Source organism: Oryctolagus cuniculus, chromosome 18 (assembly GCF_964237555.1).
Source record: "Oryctolagus cuniculus chromosome 18, mOryCun1.1, whole genome shotgun sequence".
NCBI classification, from domain to species: Eukaryota; Metazoa; Chordata; class Mammalia; order Lagomorpha; family Leporidae; genus Oryctolagus; species Oryctolagus cuniculus.
Genome location: NC_091449.1, coordinates 36,910,151 through 36,931,793, shown reverse-complemented (window position 1 = coordinate 36,931,793; position 21,643 = coordinate 36,910,151). Strand labels below are relative to the sequence as shown.

The following is a 21,643-nucleotide window of genomic DNA, read 5'->3' as shown; positions in this document are numbered from 1 at the left end:
AACAAATTAGATAGCCCAGATAAAACAGGTAGATTCTTAGAAAGACAAAGCTCTACAAAAACTGATTCCAAAACACCATCTGAATAGACCAAGTAAACTACTCACAAAGAAAAGCCAAGACCCTAGTGTCTTCACTGTTGAATTTTACCAATCTTTAAAAAGAATACCAAAAAAGAAAAAAAAAACAAAAAGAGGGGACACTTTTCTTTTACTCTATGAAACCAGTCTAAGAAGACAGACAAAGCCCTAATAAAACTGCAAACCAGAAACTCTACAAATAAGGAAAAAATTAAAATTGTTCAGTGTACTGGCAAACCAAACCTAACAACATATAAAAAAATTATACATCTTGACCATAAAGAATTTACACCATGAAAACAAGAATGGTTTAACATCAAAATCAATCACTCATACAGCTATTTTAATAGAGTAAGAGGGGCCAATGCTGTGGTATAGATGGTTAAGGCTCCACCTGAAGTGCCAGCATCCCATATGGGCACTGGTTTGAGTCTCGGTTGCTCCAATTCTGATCCAGCTCCCTACTAACGTGCCTGGAAAGGCAGCAGAAGACGGCCCAAGTACTTGGTCCCCTCCACCCATGTGGGAGACCCGGAAGAAGCTCCTGGCTCCTGGCTTTGCACAGGCCCAGCTCCAGCCATTACAGCCATTTAGGGAGTAAACCAGCATTTGACAAAATCTAACTCCTTTTCATGAGAAAAAAGATTCAACAAACTAGAAAGCGACAGAAACCTCCTCAATCTGATACAGAACATCTATGAGAAAGTCCCAGCAAGCATCATACTTCACTGATAAGAACAGATGCTTTCCCCCTAAGACCAGGAACAAGACAAGGATTTGTGCTTTCAACACAGTACTGGTAGTCCCAGCCAGGGTGACTGGGAAGAAAGAAAATAAAACATGTTCAGTTAGGACAAGAAGTGAAAAAAAAAAAAAAATAAGATTTATTTATTTATTTGAAAGACACAGACAGAGAGAAGGACAGATAGAGATCTTCCATCTGCTGATTCACTAACCAAATGGCCACAATGGTCAGGGCTGGGTCAGGCCAAAACTTGGAGCCAGGAGTTTCCTCTAGGTTTCCCATGTGGGTGACAGGGACCCAAGCACTTAGGCCATCTTCCAATGCCCTCCCAGGCACAACAGCAGGGAGCTGGATCAGAAGAGGAGCAGCTGGGACTTGAACCAGCACCCATATGGGATGCCAGCACTGTAGCCAGCAGCTTAATGTTCTGTGCCACAGTGCTGGCCACAAGAAATAAAACTATAACCAGATTACATGATTTTTGTACATAGAAAATCCTAAGGAATCCACTAAAAATCTATTAGAATAAGTTTATCAAGCTTGCTAAATACTAGATCAATTGTATTTCTGTACACTGGCAGTCAACATATAAAAACTGAAATAGTTGCATTTACAAAAGCATTAAAAGAGATATGTCAGAGTGAGCATTGGGTGCAACAATTAGGACGCTACTTAGGAGGCCCACATCCCCTACTGGAACACCTGGGTTAAAGTCATGGCTCTGTTTCTGATGCCAGCTTCCTAATGCACACCCTAGGAGGCAGCATGGCTCAAGTCCCTGTCATCCATGTGGGAGACCCAGAGTAGGTTCTGGACTCCTACTTTTTTTTTTTAAAGATTTATTAATTTATTTGAAAGGCAGAGTTACAGAGAGGCAGAGGCAGAGGCAGAGAGAGAGAGAGAGAGAGAGAGAGAGAGAGAGAGAATCTTCCATCAGCTGGTTCACTCCCCAGATAGTACCAACAGTCAGAGCTGTGCCAATCTGAAGCCAGGAGCTTCCTCCCCATCTCCCACACAGGTTTAGGGACCCAAGGACTTGGACCATCTTCCACCTCTTTCCCAGGCCATAGCAAGAGAGCTGGATCGGAAGTGGAGCAGCTGGGACTCGGACCGGCACCTACATGGGATGCCAGCACTGCAGGTGATGGCCTTACCCACTACGCCACAGCACTAGCCTCTGGAATCCTAATTTCTGCCTGGCTGATATGGGTTGATGAGTAAACCAGCAGGTGGAAGACTCTCTCTCTCTCTGCCTTTCAAATAAAATACACAGCCGGCGCCGTGGCTCAATAGGCTAATCCTCCACCTTGCGGCGCCGGCACACCGGGTTCTAGTCCCGGTTGGGGCGCCGGATTCTGTCCCGGTTGCCCCTCTTCCAGGCCAGCTCTCTGCTATGGCCAGGGAGTGCAGTGGAGGATGGCCCAGGTGCTTGGGCCCTGCACCCCATGGGAGACCAGGAAAAGCACCTGGATCCTGGCTCCTGCCATCGGATCAGCGCGGTGCGCCGGCTGCAGCGGCGGCCATTGGAGGGTGATCCAACGGCAAAAGGAAGACCTTTCTCTCTGTCTCTCTCTCTCACTGTCCACTCTGCCTGTCAAAAAAAAAAAATAAATAAATAAATAAATAAATAAATAAATAAATAAAATACAGAAATACAAATGAAAAAAAAAAAAAAAAACAAAAAACAAAAAACAGAATATGTAAGGGACAGGCATCTGCCCTAGAGATAAAGCTGCTGGTTAGGACATGTGTGTCTCGCATTGGAGTAACTGGTCTCAATACCCAGCTCCAGCTCCTGATTCCAGAGTCTTCCTAACCTGGACCGTGGGAGGCAGCGCTGATGGCCCAAGTAGTTGGGTTCCTTCCACCTACATGGGAGACCAGGATTGAGTTCCTGGCTCCAGGTTTTGTTTTGTCATCATCCTCCTGCAAAGCTGTTTTTTCTTAGGAACATGTGGGGAGTGAACCAGTGGATAGAAACTTACTCTGTTTCACTCTTTTCCTCATTTAACAAAAAAAAAAATAGGGGCCAGCATTGTAGCTTAGCAGATAAAGCCACTATCTGTAGAGGCAGCCATATGGGCACTAGTTCAAGTACTGGCTGCTCAACTTCTGATCCAGCTCCCACCTAATGCACCTGGAAAAGCAGTGGAAGATGGGCCCCTGCACCCACGTGATAGACCCTGAGGAAGCTCCTGTCTCCTGGTTTCGGCCTGGCCCAGCCCTAGCTGTTGCAGCCATTTGGGGAGTAAACAAGTGGATGGAAGACCTCTCTTTGTCTCTCCCTCTCTAAGTGCCTTTCAAATATTAAAATATTAATATTAAAATATTAATATTAACATAATAAAAATATGTTAAGAATAAATTTAATGAAAGTACTGAAGTTATAATCTAAAAAGTATAAAACATTTTTGAAAGAAATTACAGATCTAAATAAATATAAAACATCTCCTGTTCACAGATCAGAAGACTTGCAATTGTTAAGATGGTAATACTCCCCAAATTGATGTACACATTCAATGTAGCCCTATTAAAAGTCTAGCTGACTCTTTTGTAACCTGATTTTAAAATTCATATGGAATTTCAAGGGACTCAGAATGGCCAAAAGAATCTTAAAATGAAAGAACAAAACAAATGAAAAGGTGTGTAAGATCACTGATGATTAGATAAATGCAAATAAAAAACACCATGAGATAGCATTTCACCCCCACTATAATGGCTAGAATCAAAAACTAAGATAATGGCCAGTGAAGCATAGTAGATGCTTAGTATTAATTAAGCAAATACAAACCAAAACCACAATGAGATATCACTCAATACTATGGTAGCTAGGCTGTAATTTTTTAAAAAAATAAGAAAACATAAAATTAGTTGGCAGGAATATAGAGAAATGGGAGGATGTCTTTTGTATTACTGGTAGCAATAAAAGATGAATAGCCAGCGCTGTGGCTCACTAGGCTAATCCTCCGCCTTGCAGCACCGGCACACCGGGTTCTAGTCCCGGTCGGGGCTCCAGATTCTGTCCCGGTTGCCCCTCTTCCAGGCCAGCTCTCTGCTGTGGCCAGGGAGTGCAGTGGAGGATGGCCCAAGTGCTTGGGCCCTGCACCCCATGGGAGACCAGGAGAAGCACCTGGCTCCTGCCATCGGATCAGCGCGGTGCGCCGGCCACAGCAGCCATTGCGGGGTGAACCAACGGCAAAAGGAAGACCTTTCTGTCTGCCTCTCTCTCTCACTGTCCACTCTGCCTGTCAAAAAAAAAAAAGGTGAATAAAAGATGAAGACAGCATTGTTGTTCCTCAGAAGGTTAAACACACATAATCCTGCAATTCCACCGCTAGAGGTAAGCCCAAGAATTGAAAATAGGCCGTCAAGTACATACACACACACACACACACACATTCATAGCAGCGCTATTCACAGCAGCCAAAGGATTCAAACAGCAATGACCACTACTAAGCAAAATGTGATACATCCATACAATGGAATATCATTCAGCCATGAAAGGGGACAGAGTTCTGATACCTGTTACAACATGATGCACCTTAAAAACATCCTAACATTCCTAAGAAAGAAGCCACATACAAGGGTACTTTAAAAAGTTCATGAAAAAACAGAATTAAAAGACAAATTTTGGTAAAAAACAGTTGAAATCCATGTACTGTTTTGAAAAATATATATTTAAAATATATATTTTAATTAATATTTTGAAGATCTCTCAGTTGTAATGATTCCAAGATTTTTAGCACCAAAATTTTGTTCAATTCCATTTCCACTAACTTTCTGAAGCACTCTTAGATTGTATCATTCCATTATATGAAATATCAAGAACATAAATTCAGAGTAAGAAAGCTAACTGGCAGTTACAGGGGGATGTGGGAGGGAAAATAGAACAAAATCACTTAATGGGTAAGGGGTTTTACTTCACAGCAATGGAAATGTTTTGGAATGTAAAGAAGGTGGTAGGTTTACAACACTGAATGTATAAATACCACTGAGACGTCTTCTTTAAAATAGTGATTATATATATTAGTTATTTTTAAAAAAATCAAAGCATAAAAAATATTTATGAGAAAGTAAAGAAATTAAGACCTTCACATATTATTGGTGGGTATGTGAAATGGTACAAAACTCTGGTTAAAAGTCTGCCAGTTACTATATGTCTCAACAATTCTGTACTAGATATTGTAGCCTTGAGAAATCAAAGCATACATCCACACCAAATCTTGTACACAAATGTTAATAGCATTCATAACATCTAAAAAGGAAAAGCATCCCAAATGTCCAATGGATATTTCCATGCATCTATCTATAAAACAGAATATATTTTAAAATTGTGAATATTGCACATATCTGTGAATATACAGATATTGTATATGTAATGTAAGACACATTAAGTGTACATTTTTTTTTTTTTTTGACAGGCAGAGTGGACAGTGAGAGAGAGAGACAGAGAGAAAGGTCTTCCTTTACCGTTGGTTCACCCTCCAATGGCCGCTGCGGCCGGCGCGCTGCGGCCGGCGCACCATGCTGATCCGATGGCAGGAGCCAGGTACTTCTCCTGGTCTCCCATGGGGTGCAGGGCCCAAGCACCTGGGCCATCCTCCACTGCACTCCCTGGCCACAGCAGAGGGCTGGCCTGGAAGAGGGGCAACCGGGACAGAATCCGGCGTCCCGACCGGGACTAGAACCCGGTGTGCCGGCGCTGCTAGGCGGAGGATTAGCCTAGTGAGCCGTGGCGCCGGCCTTAAATGAGTGAATTACATATCAATAAAGCTGTTAAAAATGTTTTGGGTAATAAAGTAGCATCTTTGCCTTTTCAGTTCCAAACAGTCCTCACCTTGGCCATCACATAAATGGCGCACATTAACAGCTGGTCCAGATGTCTGTCCATCATAAGTTCAGGACATTGAATTATGGAGAATTCAAAGCAGGTCCAGATTTTTTTCCTCAGTTCATCTGAAATATCTAGTTTAGCACAAAGATCTCGAAGGCGGACACCTGCTAAATGATAAACCTAACAGACAAAAAACATGTCAACCTTTGTTCAATACTTGTATTTCCTAAGCTCACGTTCTGTTAAGAGTACATGAAGAATTACCTTTCTAAAGAAAAGTGATAAAGAACTGGTCTTCCTGGGTCTAATATTGCTGCTGGTTAAAGGCTGGCCTTGTTTCGGGGGTTGTCCACCTGGGGAAATTTGCTGAATGGCCACCTGGCCAGGAACTTGCAAAGTTGTTCCTGTCACCTGGTGAGAGCTCAGACTTCCGGCCAGGGCCTGAGCACTGAGAGGCTGGAGAGAGCCGGCCACAGTTTGTGCCTGTCCCCCAACGTTGACTTGGACTGGGAAGAATGTTATCCCTCCATTTTCATTGGCAATACCTAAAGTTTGTTACAGAAAAAAAAAAAGAAGAAGAAAATGTTGATAATACATTTTCCCCAGGCAGAGGTTTCCAATTTCTCCCCTCTCAAACCCTGTCTCCCCTTTCTCCCCTGTGCCATATCATCAAAATCTCAGGTAACTCAATATCCAACTCTGCCTTCCTTACCTTGTACAGGAATGGTCACTGTTTGTCCATTGTTGGCTGTGACGGTGGCTGTTGCCATGGTGACCAAGGTCTGTCCAGGAACTGGTGTGACAGAAACCGGCTCCCCAGATACATTTTGCACGGGGACAGCATTGACGAGGGGCTGTGGAGGAATGCGCCCAGGTGTCCCTCCATCAGAAGGGCTGTCATTGTCAACAAATAGCCGTCTTCTGGTAGTGCTGGCTGTTGGGGAGCTGTACCGGTCATATAATGTAGTTGGAGAGGTTATGCCTAGGGTCAAAGGAAATCACACAAATCATTTAACTCACAGAGATTGAGACCAGACCTCCATCTAAACTCTTATGTTCAGGGGCCAGTGTCATGATGGAGTGGGTAAAACTGCTGCCTGTGATGCTGTCAGACCATATCAGTGCTGCTTTGAGTTCCAGCTACTCTTTTTTTTTTTTTTAAGATGTATTTATTTGAAATGCAGAGTTACAGAGAAAGGGAGGAGAGACAGAGAGAGATCTTCTACCTGTTGGTTCATTCCGCAAATGGCTGCAACAGCCAAGGCTGAGCAGGCTGAAGCCAGGAGGCTGGAACTTCTTCTGAGTCTCCCACATGGGTACAAGGGCCCAAGGACTTGGACCATCTTCCCAGGCACTTTACCAGGGAACTGGATGGGAAGTGGAGCAGCCAGGATTTGAACTGGCAACCATGTGGAATACCAACATCATAGGCAGCGGTTTTACCCGGTACACCACATTGCCAGCCTTGCTAATTCACCTGGGACAGCAGTGGAATATGGCCCAACTACTTGGACTCCTGCCACCCACACAGGAGACCTGGATAGAGCTCTAGGTTCCTGGCTTTGGCCTGGCCCAGCCCCAGCCAAAGTAGCCATTTGAGGAGTGAATCAGTGGATGGAAGATCTCCGTCTCTCCCTCTCTTTCCATAACTCTGCCTTTCAAATCCATAAATAAATTTGTTTAAATAAAAATAAACTGTTACATTAAAAAATTACTGTTTGAGATTTCAAAATTTAAAAAACAAAAATTACAGAGTAGTTTGCCTATAAATTTGCCTATGCAAATTCAACCGAAGACTACTGAAAGCAAAATTTTTAAATGGAGTTTTTCTTTGTCTCACAGTGCTCCCTTCTACACTCCACTTTCCATAAATCAAACTAGGCTTTGGCCTTGACTACCACATAGCTTTCATGATTTTGAGGCAACTTAAGGAATAAATCCATTTTTATATAATATTTCTGACACTCACAGATGAAACAATTTCACTGTGAAGCCTCACTTGACAAGCAGACATGATGGTAGTAACTTTCCCCTGGTTTTATATATTTTCCTCTTTGTATTTTTCCAGATACAAAAAAAAATACTAAAGCTTAATAGTGTTCTTTAGCAAAGGAACTCAAAAAGTTTGTGGAAAAAGTGAAATTAAAAGATAAATTTATTTTGGCATAAAAATTTTAAAATCCATGCACATGAGGGGTCCTCAAAAAGTTCATGGAGGGGCTGACATTCTGGTACAATGGGTTAGTCTGCCACGTGTGATGCCAGCATCCCATACCACAGCACCAGTTGAGTTCTGGCTACTCCACTTTCAATGCAGCTTCCTGATAATGTACCTGGGAAGACAGCAGCAGATGGGTCCCTGCCACCCAAGTGGGAGACAAGGATAGAGTTCCTGGGTCCTGACTTTGGCCTGGTCCAACCCTGGTTGTTGCAGCCATTTGAGGGGTGAACCAGCAGATGGAAAATCTCTCTTGCTCTCTCTGTTGCTCTTTCAAACCAATTAATAAATAAATTGTTATAAAAGTAAAATTAATAGAATGTGCACTATGAAAAAACTATGAGGGCTAGCGCTGTGGCGTAGCAGATTAAGCCTCTGCCTGTGGTGCCGACATCCCATGTGGGCACCGGTTCGGGTCCCGGCTGATCCACATCTGATCTAGCTCTCTGCTATGGCCAGGGAAAGCAGTGGAGGATGGCCCAAGTGATTGGGCCCCTGCACCCATGAGGAAGACCTAAAGGAAGCTCCTGGCTTCTGGCTCAGCTCTGGCCCTTGCAGCCATTTAGGGAGTGGGGGAGTGGGCCAGCAGATGGAGGACCTCTCTCTCCCTCTCTCCCTGTCTGTAGCTCTGCCTCTCAAGTAAATAGATAAATCAAAAAAAAAAAAAGAAAAGAAAAGAAGAAACTACGTATAGACTTGAAAATTTATCGTACCAAAATAAACATCTTTCAATTCCATTTTCCATGAACTTTCTAATATAATCCCATTGCTTAGAGTCATTTAAGCTTAGTTTTTTTTAAAAAAAAAAAAGCATTATTGAAATACAGTTCACACAATATGCATTTTACCCATTTAAATGAACTTGAGAGGACAAAATTAATCCTGTTCGTGGCCTCATTTAAGGGGACTGAGGATTAATAGCAGAACCAATAGCTAACACGATAGACGTCATGACTGTTCAGCCTCCACAATTCTGACCGAAAAAGTAAAGTGCAGCAAACTTTATGCCTGATGGACGTCAAATCTTTTGTGCACAGTTCAGCTGCAGACAATAGCAGAGCTTTCAATGGAAAATTTAAACAAATGGGATCATGACCCTGAAGCATTGCTTTGAAGAAGTCTAACAGGAGATGAAGCACGGCTTTACCAGAATGATCCTGAACACAAAGCACAACGAAAGCAATTGCTACCAGGAGGGAAGTGGTTCAACAGCAGCAAAAGCAGATTGGTTTTTTGGGATGCTTGAGACATTTAGCTTGCTGATTTTCTAGAGGGTGAAGTAAAAACTGCCACCTGCCTGTTATGAGAGTGTTTTGAGAAAGTTAGCCAAAGCTTTAGCAGAAAAATACCCATGAAAGCCTCCCCGGAGTGTCCATCTCCATCATGACAACACTCCTGCTCACTCCTCTCATCAAACATGGGCAACTTTGCCTGTTTCAATGGGAAATCATTAGGCATTCACCTCACCAGTCCTTAGTTGGCTTTTGACTTACTTTGCTTCCTATTCTTAAAAATCTTTAAAGAATATCCATTTTTCTTTAGTTAATAATACAAATAAGATTGCATTAGCCTGGTTAAATTCTTAGGGCCCCCAGTTCTTTAAGGATGGATTAAATGGCTGGTATCCTTTAAAAAAAAAGTTACAGAGATGCCTTGAAATTGATGGAGTTTTGTTGAGAAATAAAGTTTATACTGTTTACTTTTATCTCTTAGTTTTTATTTTTTCATGAACTTTTTGATATTTCCTGATAGGTAGGAAAGTCATAGGAAGTAAGAGAAGTAAATCCTGATAGACAGTGCTTAACATTTTTATTTCCTGATGATATAAAAGAAAATGAACTTACTAGATTTTTATTTGGTATAAAGCTACAGAATCAGAAAGAATACATTAGGATCATAATCTTGTAAATTATTAAGAGACCTCAGGAGAATGAAGATCTGATAAATATGAAGGTACTTCAAAAACTTGGTAGAGGGCCGGCGCCGCGGCTCACTAGGCTAATCCTCCGCCTTGCGGCGCCAGCACACCGGGTTCTAGTCCCGGTTGGGGCACCGGATTCTGTCCCGGTTGCCCCTCTTCCAGGCCAGCCCTCTGCTGTGGCCAGGGAGTGCAGTGGAGGATGGCCCAGGTGCTTGGGCCCTGCACCCCATGGGAGACCAGGAAAAGCACCTGGCTCCTGGCTCCTGCCATCGGATCAGCGCGGTGCGCCGGTCGCAGCGCGCTGGCCGCGGCGGCCATTGGAGGGTGAACCAACGGCAAAGGAAGACCTTTCTCTCTGTCTCTCTCTCTCACTGTCCACTCTGCCTGTCAAAAAAAAAAAAAAAAAAAAAAAAAACTTGGTGGAAAATGAACTTAAAAGGTAAGTTGATTTTGGTGCAAAAATTTTTTAAACCCATAATATGCATAATATATATGCAATAATATATTAATATATGCAATTTCCACATAATATGTAATTTCCACAAACTATCTGAAGACTCCCTGTATAAGGAAAATGAAGTTTCCTATAAAGTCTTAATCATAAATTAGGAAGTAAAAATTCTATAGAAATAGGACAAAACTGCTGTCAGATATGCAGACAAGACTGAGAGCATAACAGGCATAAAAACAGGGAAGCCATTATAACTCTTTCAAAATGCAGTTTTCATTTAGATCATCCACATTTACATGTGTTGACTTAAGTGAATCTTGACTTTAAAACTCATCTTTCGGGGCTGGTACTGTGGTGTAGCAGGTAAAGCTGCCGTCTGCAGCACCGGCATCCCATATGGGCGCCGGTTCAAGTCCTGGCTGCTCCACTTCCAATCCAGCTCTCTCTATGGCCTGGGAAAGCAACAGAAGATGGCCTAAGTCCTTGGGCCCCTGCACCAGTGTGGGAGACCTGGAAGAAGCTCCTGGATCCTGGCTTCAGATTGGCCAGATTGGCTCAACTCCAGCCACTGCAGCCACTTGGGGAGTGAATCAGCGGATGGAAGACCTCTTGCTCTCTCTCTCTCTGCTTTACTTCTCTCTCTGCATGTAACTCTCACTTTCTCACTTTCTCTTTTTTTTTTTTTTTAAAGATTTATTTATTTGAGAGGGGTAGAGTTACAGACAGTGAGAGGGCGAGACAGAGAGAAAGATCTTCCTTCCACAATGGCCAGAGCAGCGCCAATCCAAAGCCAGGAGCCAGGAGCTTCTTCCGGGTCTCCCACGTGGGTGCAGGGGCCCAAGCACTTGGGCCGTCTTCTACTGCTTTCCCAGGCCACAGCAGAGAGCTGGACTGGAAGAGAAGCAGCTGGGACTAGAACCGGCGCCCCCAGTGGCATGCCGGTGCTGTAGATAGAGAATTAACCTACTACACCACGGCACCGGCCCCTCTCACTTTCAAATAAATAAATAAGTCTTTATTTTTAAAAAAACTCAGCTTTCTTGTACAACCAGTGCTTATCAATTACATTACAAAATAATCTAGAAATGAGAATATTATTCTAGTGGTACCCAACAACTCAGAACTCTGAATTTATATAATTACTCTTTTAAAAGTACTTTTATCTCACATAAATAAAATAAACTTAACCTGACAGAATATCCAAAAAGCAGCCTAAATTATAAACCAGATGCACAGCAAAAGTGCCCTTTTCTATACTGGTTTGGTTAACACTGTTTTCACTTAATTCAAACAGCACAACTCAACTGACAAAGAGCTGAGGAATCTCAAACCACAGAGTCCTCTAATCTCACTGGCTTATCTGCACCTAATTGGAGCATGCAGCCCTATCAATAAGAAAGCTACTTCTGATTTTATTTTTTTAAGATTTGTTTATTTATTTGAAAGGCAGTTACAGAGAGAGATCTTCCATCCACTGTTTCACTTCCCAAATGGTCTCAATGGCTGAAGCTGGGCCCATCCAAAACCAGGAGCTAGGAGCTTCTTTTGGGTCTCCCACATTGGTGCAGAGGCCCAAACACCTGGGCCACCCTCTGCTGCCTTCCCAGGCACATTGGCAGAGAGCTGGATTGGAAGTAGAGCAGCTGGGCTTCAAACCAGTACCCACATCGCCACAAGCGCAGCTTCACCTAACTATGTCACAGTGCCGGCCCCTTCTTCTGATTTTAAAATACATGGGGCTGGCAGGTAAAGTCGCCACCTGCAGTGCTGACATCCCATATGGGTGCTAGTTCAAGTCCTGGCTGCTCCACTTCCAATCCAGCTCTCTGCTATGGCCTGGGACAGTAGTATAAGATGGCCAAGGCCGGCGCCGCGGCTCACTAGGCTAATCCTCTGCCTTGTGGCACAGGCACACCAGGTTCTAGACCCGGTCGGGGCACCGGATTCTGTCCTGGTTGCCCCTCTTCCAGGCCAGCTCTCTGCTGTGGCCAGGGAGTGTAGTGGAGGATGGCCCAAGTCCTTGGGCCCTGCACCTGCATGGGAGACCAGGAGAAGTACCTGGCTCCTGCCATCGGATCATCACAGTGCGCCGGCCACAGCGCGCCGGCTGCGGGCGGCCATTGGAGGGTGAACCAACAGCAAAAGGAAGACATTTCTCTCTGTCTCTCTCTCACTGTCCACTCTGCCTGTCCAAAAAAAAAAAATCACCAGGAACTCTATCACCCCACAGATTATTAACATTTTTTTCATAGATTTTATTCATTTATTTGAAAGGCAGAGGCAGAGATAGAGAGGTCTTCCACCCGCTGGTTCACTCCCCAAAAGGCTGCAATGGCTGGAGCTGTGCCGATCCAAAGCAAGGAGCCAAGAGTTCTTCCAGGTCTCCCACGTGGGTGCAAGGGCCCAAGGGCCTAGGCCATCTTCTACTGCTCTCCCAGGCCACAGCAGACAGCTGGATCAGAAGTGGAGCAACATGAACTAGAACTGGTGCCCATATGGGATTCCAGCACTGCAGGCGGTTGCTTTAGCTACTATGCCACAGCACTGGCCCATTCTTAACATTTTAATTTTTTCATTTCTGTCCTTTTGTATACTTAGAAAGACACTAAAAAATAGAGATCACATTAAATGCATGGTATGCTATCCTTTCAAAAGATACTTGTTCTATATTTTCCTGTGTTCTTATTCTTTCAAAAGATTATTTTAAGTGGGCCATGTGGCACTAAAATACACAGGATATTTCTCCTTAATATACCCTATTCACTTCACTGGTAGGTTTAGATAACTTGAAATCTCCAGCTATTAGGTTCCAAAATATTCCTTCCAGTATTTTAAACTTACTTCTTCCAAGTCCTGCAGTATCAGCACGAACTTCACTCACCCTTCTGGGAGTCAAAGGGGAACCAGTAATACAAATTTCATCAGCTCTTTCCAGATTCTGTGGTGGCATGACCTATAAAGAAATATTTACACAAAATGGCAATATCCAAAAAGCATTAGCAATACAGTAACAATAACCTAAGGCAACAAAACAAAAAGGATTGTGGCTCATTAGTTACTCCACCTAAATAAAACCAGTTACCTTTTTCATTTTCATACTAAAGCTAAAAAAAAATTCTAGAAGTCCTAGAAAGATTCAAACCTGATGAACTGGATGTTAAACATGCATCAAGCTTCGTTACAGATTGGAAGAGGTAGAGTATTAGTCACTCTAAGGAACAGAAACTTGATCAGGAAGTCAAAAAGAATACTGAATTTTTATTCTGACACTGAAATCTTGGGGCAATCATAACTTATCTCTGACTCTTGCCTCATCTTTGCCATAGGAATACTGTACTAAACCCAACTGCCACCTCTCATGCTCCAAGAGGAAGACACAAAGTTTAACTGCTCTCTGTTGAAAGAGGATTATGATTAGAATAAAGCACTGTGCTTTCATATAGAGATATTAAAATATTTTCACAAACCTCTTCACATGCAGGAACTCTGTTTTCATTGTCTCTAATTCTATCCCAGAGTGGGGAGTCTGATTTCCACGCCAAATGATCTAAGATTTGTTCTTCAATCTGATTAAGGTGTTTCACCACTTCTCTACAGAGGCCATCTTCTGCTCTAATGAATACTTCTATCACCTGAAATAAAGAAAAACACCTTGGCCAATTCAATAATTATTATGATCTTAGAAAAAAATTGTATTAAACATAAAAGGAAAATGGGAACATCTATTTAAATGTTTTTTTAAACATTAGGCAAATAACCAAACATTAGAATAGCACTATTTTGAAACAGCTGTTCTTTTCACTCCTTGTAAAGATTAACTAATGTATCTGAATTATCTAAAATCTTTAATACAGTGACATAGTTACTTTTTTAATGAAAAATATGCTGTGTATATTAAGGTGGAGTATATACCTTAAAATTTCATATTAAAAAATCTATCTAAAAATTCGATGTATGACACTACAAAATTAGATTTGACTATGCAAGTTACAATAAATTCAATCTATTGAGTATTAACAAGAAAAAGAGCTACAAAACAAAATCTGTAACTTGCCTATCTATAAAATATGAAAGAGGACTTTTAGTTTTGCTATACAAGATTAGCTAGTCACATATGTATTGTATTTTTGTTTGTTTTTTGTTCTAAGATTTATTTATCTATTTGAAAGTCAGAGTTACACAGAGAGAAAATGAAAGGCAGAGAGAGAGAGAGAGAGAGAGAGAGAGAGAGACAGAGAGGTCTTCCATCTGCTGGTTCACTTTCCAGCTGGCTGCAACAGCCAGAGCTGTGCCGATCCAAAGCCAGGAGCCAGGAGCCTCCTCTGGGTCTTCCCACGTGAGTGCAGGGGCCCAAGGACTTGGGCCATCTTATACTGCTTTTTTCCCAGGCCATAGCAGAGATCTGGATCAGAAGTGAAGCAGCCGTGACTCGAACCAGTGCCCACATGGGATGCCAGCACTGCAGGTAGTGGCTTTACCTGCTACACCTCAGCGCCAGCCCCATGTGTTGTACTTGTTTAAGCCTTCTTATTAGCTCATAAAAAAATCACAGTATTCTGAAATCCATTATCAAATAAAGGGAGAAATCAAATGCAGATTTTTATCTAAAATAGAGCTAAAATACTCCTGTATTTGTAAAATAATTTTTATAGGCTTTAAGACTGTTAATTTCTTCTCTGTTCCACAAATGGAGTAGAAATTATTAGAGGCCAGCGTTGTGGTATAGCATAAAGCCACTACCAGCAATGCTGGCAGCCCACATGGGTGCCAGTTCGTGTCTAGCCACTCCACTTCAGATCCAACTTTCAGCTATAGGCCTGGGAAAAGCAGTGGAAGATGGTCCAAGTGCTTGGGCCTCTGCTACCCATATGGAAGACCTGGAAGAAGCTCCTGGCTCCTGGCTTTGGACTAGTTCAGCTCTGGCCACTGTGGCCATCAAGGGAGTGGATGGATGATTTTCCATCCAGTGAATGGAAGATTTTCTCCCTCTTTCTCCCTCCTTCTCACTCTGTCTCTGTAGCTCTGACTTGATTCAAATAAATAAACAAGTCTTAAAAAGAAATTAGTAAATAATTAAAAGTAGAATAAATAGTCATAAACTAGATAATTAACAGGAAGTTGGTCTCAACTACAATTTCCTTATCAATACTGCATCTTTTAAAATATATTTTTATTGGGGCCAGTGCTGTGGTGTAGTAGGCTAAGCCTCTGCCTGAGGCACAGCATCCCCATATGAACGCTGGTTCATGTCTTCTGGCTGCTCCTCTTCAGATTCAGCTCTCTGCTTATGGACTGGGAGAGCAGTGAAAGATGGCCCACGTGTCTGGGACTCTGCTACTCACATGGCAGACCCAGAGGAAGCTCCTGGCTCCTGGCTTCAGATCGGGTTAGCTCCGGCCATTGTAGCCATTTGGGAGTGAACCAGAGGATGGAAGACCTCTCTCTCAGTCTCTCCTCCTGTCACTCCACCTCTCAAATAAATAAAATCTTAAAATATATATACATATATATATATATATTATCTATAATTGGCACACACAAACTGTACCTATTTATGGGGTATGGTGTGATATTTCAATAAATGTGTACAATGTGGACTGATCAGAGGATCACTGCTATATTTAACCTCTCAAACATTTATTACTACTTTGTGTGGGAACGTTCAAAATCCTCTCTTAAGCTTATTTTGAAATACTCTTGTTAATTGTCAACGAGTTATCCTGCTGTGCTATAAAACATTAGACATTTCTACTACCCAACTGTCCCCCTATAAGTTTCATATTTTTTTAAATACCTTATAAAAATGATAAAGTGGCACATCAAATATTTCAGTAATAAATGGAAAATTCCCAGGAGGCTTATAAGAAAAAGTGACGACCTCAAGGCAGCAGGCCAAGAGTGATCTGTGGAATGCATCTTGTTCCAGAATACCCTACAAAACAAAGTTATTAACATTTAGAAATATCAGACCACTCCAAACATACATTTCATATCTAGCCAAGTTACACAGATATCAAAATCTTATATTTTGAGTTAGTGAAAAGTATGTGCTTATTTCCTTACAAAATTTTTTAACTTTGTAATAATAAGCCTATTTTAAGCAAAAAATATAAGTTAAAGGAATATACAAGAACTTTGAAAAATCTTATATATTATGAAATACTCATGTATCTAATAGAGATTACATCCCAAACCAAAACACACACACACACACCCCTCCTTAGGCTTAGATGATGTGGAAAGATGTTACAAAACAATATTTACAGTAAGAGGCACCATCATAAAGACAGCTGGAAGGCAGACAGGTGGGCAGGTGACTAGCCATATGACCATGTACCAAAAGTCAGTATGTTTATCACAGGGTGACATAATCACAGATGATTTTTATTTTCTTCCTTTTGCTCATTCATTTTCCATTACATAAAAACAGTTATCATTTTTTAATTTAAAAAGTTACCAGTCACCAAAAGCAAAAGCAACAAAAGAAAACAGAGATGAAATTGAACTTCATTAAAATTAAAAACAGGGGCTGGTGCTGTGGCGTAGCAGGTAAAGCTGACACCTGCAGCGCCAGCAATTCATATGGTGCCCATTCGAGTCCCAGCTGCTTCACCTTTTTTTTTTTTTTAATTTATTTATTTGAAAGTCAGAGTTACACACAGAGAGAAGAAAAGGCAGAGAGAGAGAGGTCTTTCATCTGCTGAGTTCTCTCTGCCTCTGCCTCTCTGTAACTCTGCGTTTCAAATAAATAAATATATTTTAAAACAATTAAAAACATTCTGGCATGAAAGTCAACTACTAACAGAGTGAAAACACACAGAATGAGGAAAAAATATTTGCAAATCATGTATCTGATAAGGATTACTAACAAGAATATACAAAAAACTCCTACAATTTGACAATAGAAAAAAGCATATCAACCAATTCAAAAATGGACAAAAGACTGAAGTAGACAATTCTCCAAAGAAGATCTACAAAGGGCCCACAAGCACACGAAAAAATATTTACCATCACTAGTCATTAGGGAAATGCAACTCAAAAGTGCCATGAACTACCACTTCATACCAATTAGGATAGATGTTACTAGGAAAGTGGAAAATAACATTTGAGGATGCAGAGAAACAAATTCTTTACACACTGATGGCATGAATGTAAAATGATCTGCATGAAGAACATATAGCAGGTTCTCAAAAAGTTAAACATAAAATTACTATGTGACCCAGCAGGGGCCAGTGCTTTGGCAAAGCAGGTAAAGCTGCTGCCTACAGCACGGGCATCCCAGATGGCCACTGGTTCGAGAAACAGCTGCTCCACTTCTGATCCGGCTGCCTGCTAATGTGCTTGGGAAGAAGAAGAAGATGGCCCAAGTGCTTGGGCCCCTGCAGCTACGTGGGAGACTCAGAAGAAGCTCCTGGTTCTGGGCTTTGAATTGATCCAGCTCTGGCCATTGTGGCCATCTGGGGAATGAACCAACAAATGGAAGATCTCTGTCTCTCCTTCTCCCTCTCTCTCTAACTCATCTTTCAAATAAATAAATACATCTTTAAAAAAAAAAAAAAGACCCAACAATTCCATTTCTACAGATAAAGAACCCAGAAAAACTAAAAGCAAGGACTCAAACACAAACTTATACACCAATGTTCATAGCAGCATTACAGTAGCCAAAACATAGAAACATTCCAAATGTATATCAACATATGAATGAACAAAATGTGGTTTATATATGGAAGATTACTCAGCATTAAAATGGAAAGAAATTCCGATTCTCAACATGCATGTTACACTAAGTGAAATCAGCCAGATACAAAAGGATAAAACCGTATGAGTGCACTTACATGAGACATATAACAATGATGAATTTACAAAATAATAATGAGAAAAAAGTAGAAACAGATTACTGGGGGCTAAAGGTAAAAGCTTTTTTTTTTTTTTTTTTTTTTTTTTTTTTTTTTTTTGTGCATGGGGCAGGAAAGAAGCTGTTTTAGTGCTTATCAATACTCCATTATCTTACTCACAGATAAATCCATGTCTCCCAGTCTTTTTTGTTCTTGTTCAATAACAGATTCTAATACTTTATAGTAAAGCATTTCTGCAAAACGAAAATGTTTGCTGGCCGTTTCTGTAAAAATAACCAAAGCCATAAAAATCACATACAATGAAACACTGCAGAAGCGAAGACCCATCCTTCCCTCTCCACCTAAAAAATTAAATTTAAAAATCAACCTGCACTTCAGATATCTACATCTACACTTCATATAACTGCTGTTTCAGTTATCCCTAAGATTCTTCACGGTAACATTTTCATTGTTCTAAATTATAAAATAGAAGTTGTATATAAACTGTAATAGCATTCCACTAAGAGTCAAACCCTATTTCTCAATATATTTGAACAAAACAGCCCTACATATGTAATTGGTACTGTGTTTCAAAAACAGTCAGCCCACCACACACACAGATTCAACCAACTGCAGACTGAAAATTATTTACTGCTGACATGTACTACACAGTTAGGCTGAAAGTGTCTGTCCTGAAAGTCTGTCCTGAACAAGCACAAATTTTTTCTTGTCAAATTCCCTAAACCATGCAGTATAACAGCTATTTACAAAGCACTTACACAGTATTAAGTATTACAAGTAATCTACAGATGATTTAAGGAACACAGGGGGATATGCCTAGCTTATGTGCAAATATTATGCCATTTCATATAATGGATTAAGGCATCTGTGGATTCTGGTATCCTGGGGACAGTGACAGAATCCTAGAACCAATCTCCTGTGTATACCACAGGACAACTGTACTTGGTTCCAATTCATGCATGAGAAAACTCCCAGGCCAGGATTGGGCACATAACAGCTGCTATCTTCTGTGCTTGTTCTGAATATATTGAATATCTACAACACTTCTACGTAATTTGCAGTTTACATATGCAAACTAAATAATGTAAAATAAAAAAGTATCAGAAGTCCAAAATAATAAAGATATGTTTGAAATTTCTAAGAAGTCTCACAAATCATTCAACAAAAATAAAAATTGAATAGCTGCATTCCACCCTCAAGCTACAGTCACAAATATTTTCCTCATATTTCTGACTCAGTTGCTAAGAAAGGACTCCATGCAAAACATCAGAGATGAGAAAAGGGGATGGGTGCTTGTCACAGCAGTTAAGTGACCGTTTGGGAGGTCCATATCCCATCCTGAAGTGCCTGGTTCAGGTCCCAGCCACTTTGTTTCTGATCCAGCTTCCTGTTAACTCTCACCCTGTGAAGCAATGGATGATGGTTCAACTACTTGAGTCTCTGCCACCCATGTGGAAGACCTGTATTGAGTTTGGGCTCCTGGTTTCTTCCTGTCCCAGCCCTGGCTGTTGCAGACATTTGGGGACTGAACTAGCAGATGGACAATCTCTATCTTTCCTTGACTCTTCCTCTCTTTCTGCCTTTTGAAGGAAATGAAAATTTAAAATAATTTTTAAAGATGAGAGAAGTATACAAGAGTGTGTCAAAAAAAATGGAAAAGTTAAAAAAAGCTCACTTTAAAAAGTGAAATATAGACAGAGTGACAGATACACACAGAAAATGACCTATCCACTGGTTCACCCCTTAAATGCCTGCAACAGCTGGGGCTGGGCCAGGCCAGGGGAAAGGAATTCAATCCAAGTCTCCACATGGGTGGCAGGGACCCACCCTCTTCAGCTATCGTTGCAGTCTCCCAGGGTACACATCAGCAAGAAACTGGAATCGAAAGCAGAAATGGAATCCAAGTATCCTAAGCAGCATCTTAACTAATTAATACATTAATTAATGTAATAATTAATACCCACCCCAGTTTATTTTGATGCAAAAGAATTTGAAATCCATGAATAGGTTTGTTTAATAACATACATTTTAATGAACTTTTTGAAGATCCTTCATAGGTAATTTTAAACACCTTACCTTTAGCACAATTATTAAAGTCCTCATCTGGCTGGGAATGCTGAGAATATATTTCATACATTTCTTTCAACCTGTTAGCAATGGCCTGGGTTGGATCTCTGGAACATGTCCTAAAAAGTCATAAGGAATTATATAATTTAAAGATCTTACCAAGTCACAAACAGATAAAAGTTCACAACTCTGTAGTTTAACTAACAGAAAAATAAAAAGTATTTTGAACAAAAACTATACTTGTGTACTTCACAAATTAATACAGCAAATGTCATATATCTTGTGAAAGGTAGTGATATTATTGTTTTGAGTGAAAATACAAATCTTTTGTGGAACTGCATTTTTTACTGCAGTAACTTTTAAGATTTATTTTATTTATTTGAAAGAGAGTTACAGAGAGAGGTAGAGACAGAGAGAGAGGTCTTCCATCCGCTGGTTTACTCCCCAGATGGCTGCAAAGGCCAGAGCTGAGCCAGTCCGTAGCCAGGAGCCAGGAGCTTCTTCCAGGTCTCCCACATGGGTGCAGGGGCCCAAAGACTTGGGCCATCTTCTATTGCTTTCCCAGGCCATAGCAGAGAGCTGAATTGGAAGAGGAGCAGCCGGGACTAGAACTGGCACCCATATGGGATGCTGGTGCTTTGCTGCACCACAGCGCTGGCCCCTTACTGCAGTAACTTTAACAATACTGGCCAGGCCATTTGATGTCTGTGACTGACTGCCTCCCACCTGCTTTAGCCATCCCCATTCACTGATGACAACCAAAATGGTCTTTAACTGCTTCCCTAGACAGTAGTAATCCCATTAAGAACTCATGCCAGGGTGGTGAGGAGGTGAAGATATTTCGTATAATAGTAAAAACATGACTTGGGCGGGCCGGCGCTGTGTCGTATTGCATAAAGCTGCCTCCTGCAGTGCCAGCATCCCATACGGTCACCAGTTCAAATCCTGGCTGCTCCACTTCCGATCCCACTCTATGCTATGGCCTGGGAAAGCAGTAGAAAACGGCCCGAGCCCTTGGCCCCTGCACCTACATGGGAGACCTAAAGGAAACTTCTGGCTTCAGAGTGGCCCAGCTCCGGCCATTTGGGGAGTGAACCAGAGGATGGAAGACCTCTCTCTCTGCCTCTGCCTCTCTGTCAATCTGACTTTCAAATAAGTAAATAAATCTTAAAAAAAAAAAAAATTACTTGGGGACTGGCGCTATGACATATAAGGTTAAGCCTCCACCTGCAGTGCCAGCATCCCATGTGAGTGCCAGTTTGAATCCCAGATGCTCCACTTCTAATCCAGCTCCCTGTTAATGTGCCTGGGAAAGCAGTAGAAGATGTACCAAGTACTACTTGGGCCCCTATACCCATATGGGAGACTCAGATGAAGTTCCTGGCTCCTGGACTTGGATGGGCCCAGTCCTAGCCATTGTAGCCATTTAGGGAGTGAACCAGAGGATGGAAAATCGATCTCTCTCTCTTTCTC

General features: G+C 41.5%; 1 protein-coding gene across 3 annotated transcripts in view; it reads right to left on the bottom strand.

Annotated features, from left to right (window-relative positions):
- Nucleotides 1-21,643, bottom strand: part of RBL2 (RB transcriptional corepressor like 2) — a 59,770-nt gene that overhangs the window by 9,876 nt on the left and 28,251 nt on the right. For all 3 annotated transcript variants that reach the window (XM_008257295.4, XM_070063531.1, XM_017342225.3), the window contains 8 exons: nt 20,180-20,289; nt 18,263-18,366; nt 16,042-16,179; nt 13,715-13,879; nt 13,089-13,200; nt 6,370-6,639; nt 5,922-6,202; nt 5,661-5,837 (listed from right to left, as the gene is read on the bottom strand). In XM_008257295.4, coding sequence (XP_008255517.1) covers nt 5,661-5,837; nt 5,922-6,202; nt 6,370-6,639; nt 13,089-13,200; nt 13,715-13,879; nt 16,042-16,179; nt 18,263-18,366; nt 20,180-20,289 — 1,357 coding nt within the window. The remainder of the gene's footprint in view (nt 1-5,660; nt 5,838-5,921; nt 6,203-6,369; nt 6,640-13,088; nt 13,201-13,714; nt 13,880-16,041; nt 16,180-18,262; nt 18,367-20,179; nt 20,290-21,643) is intronic.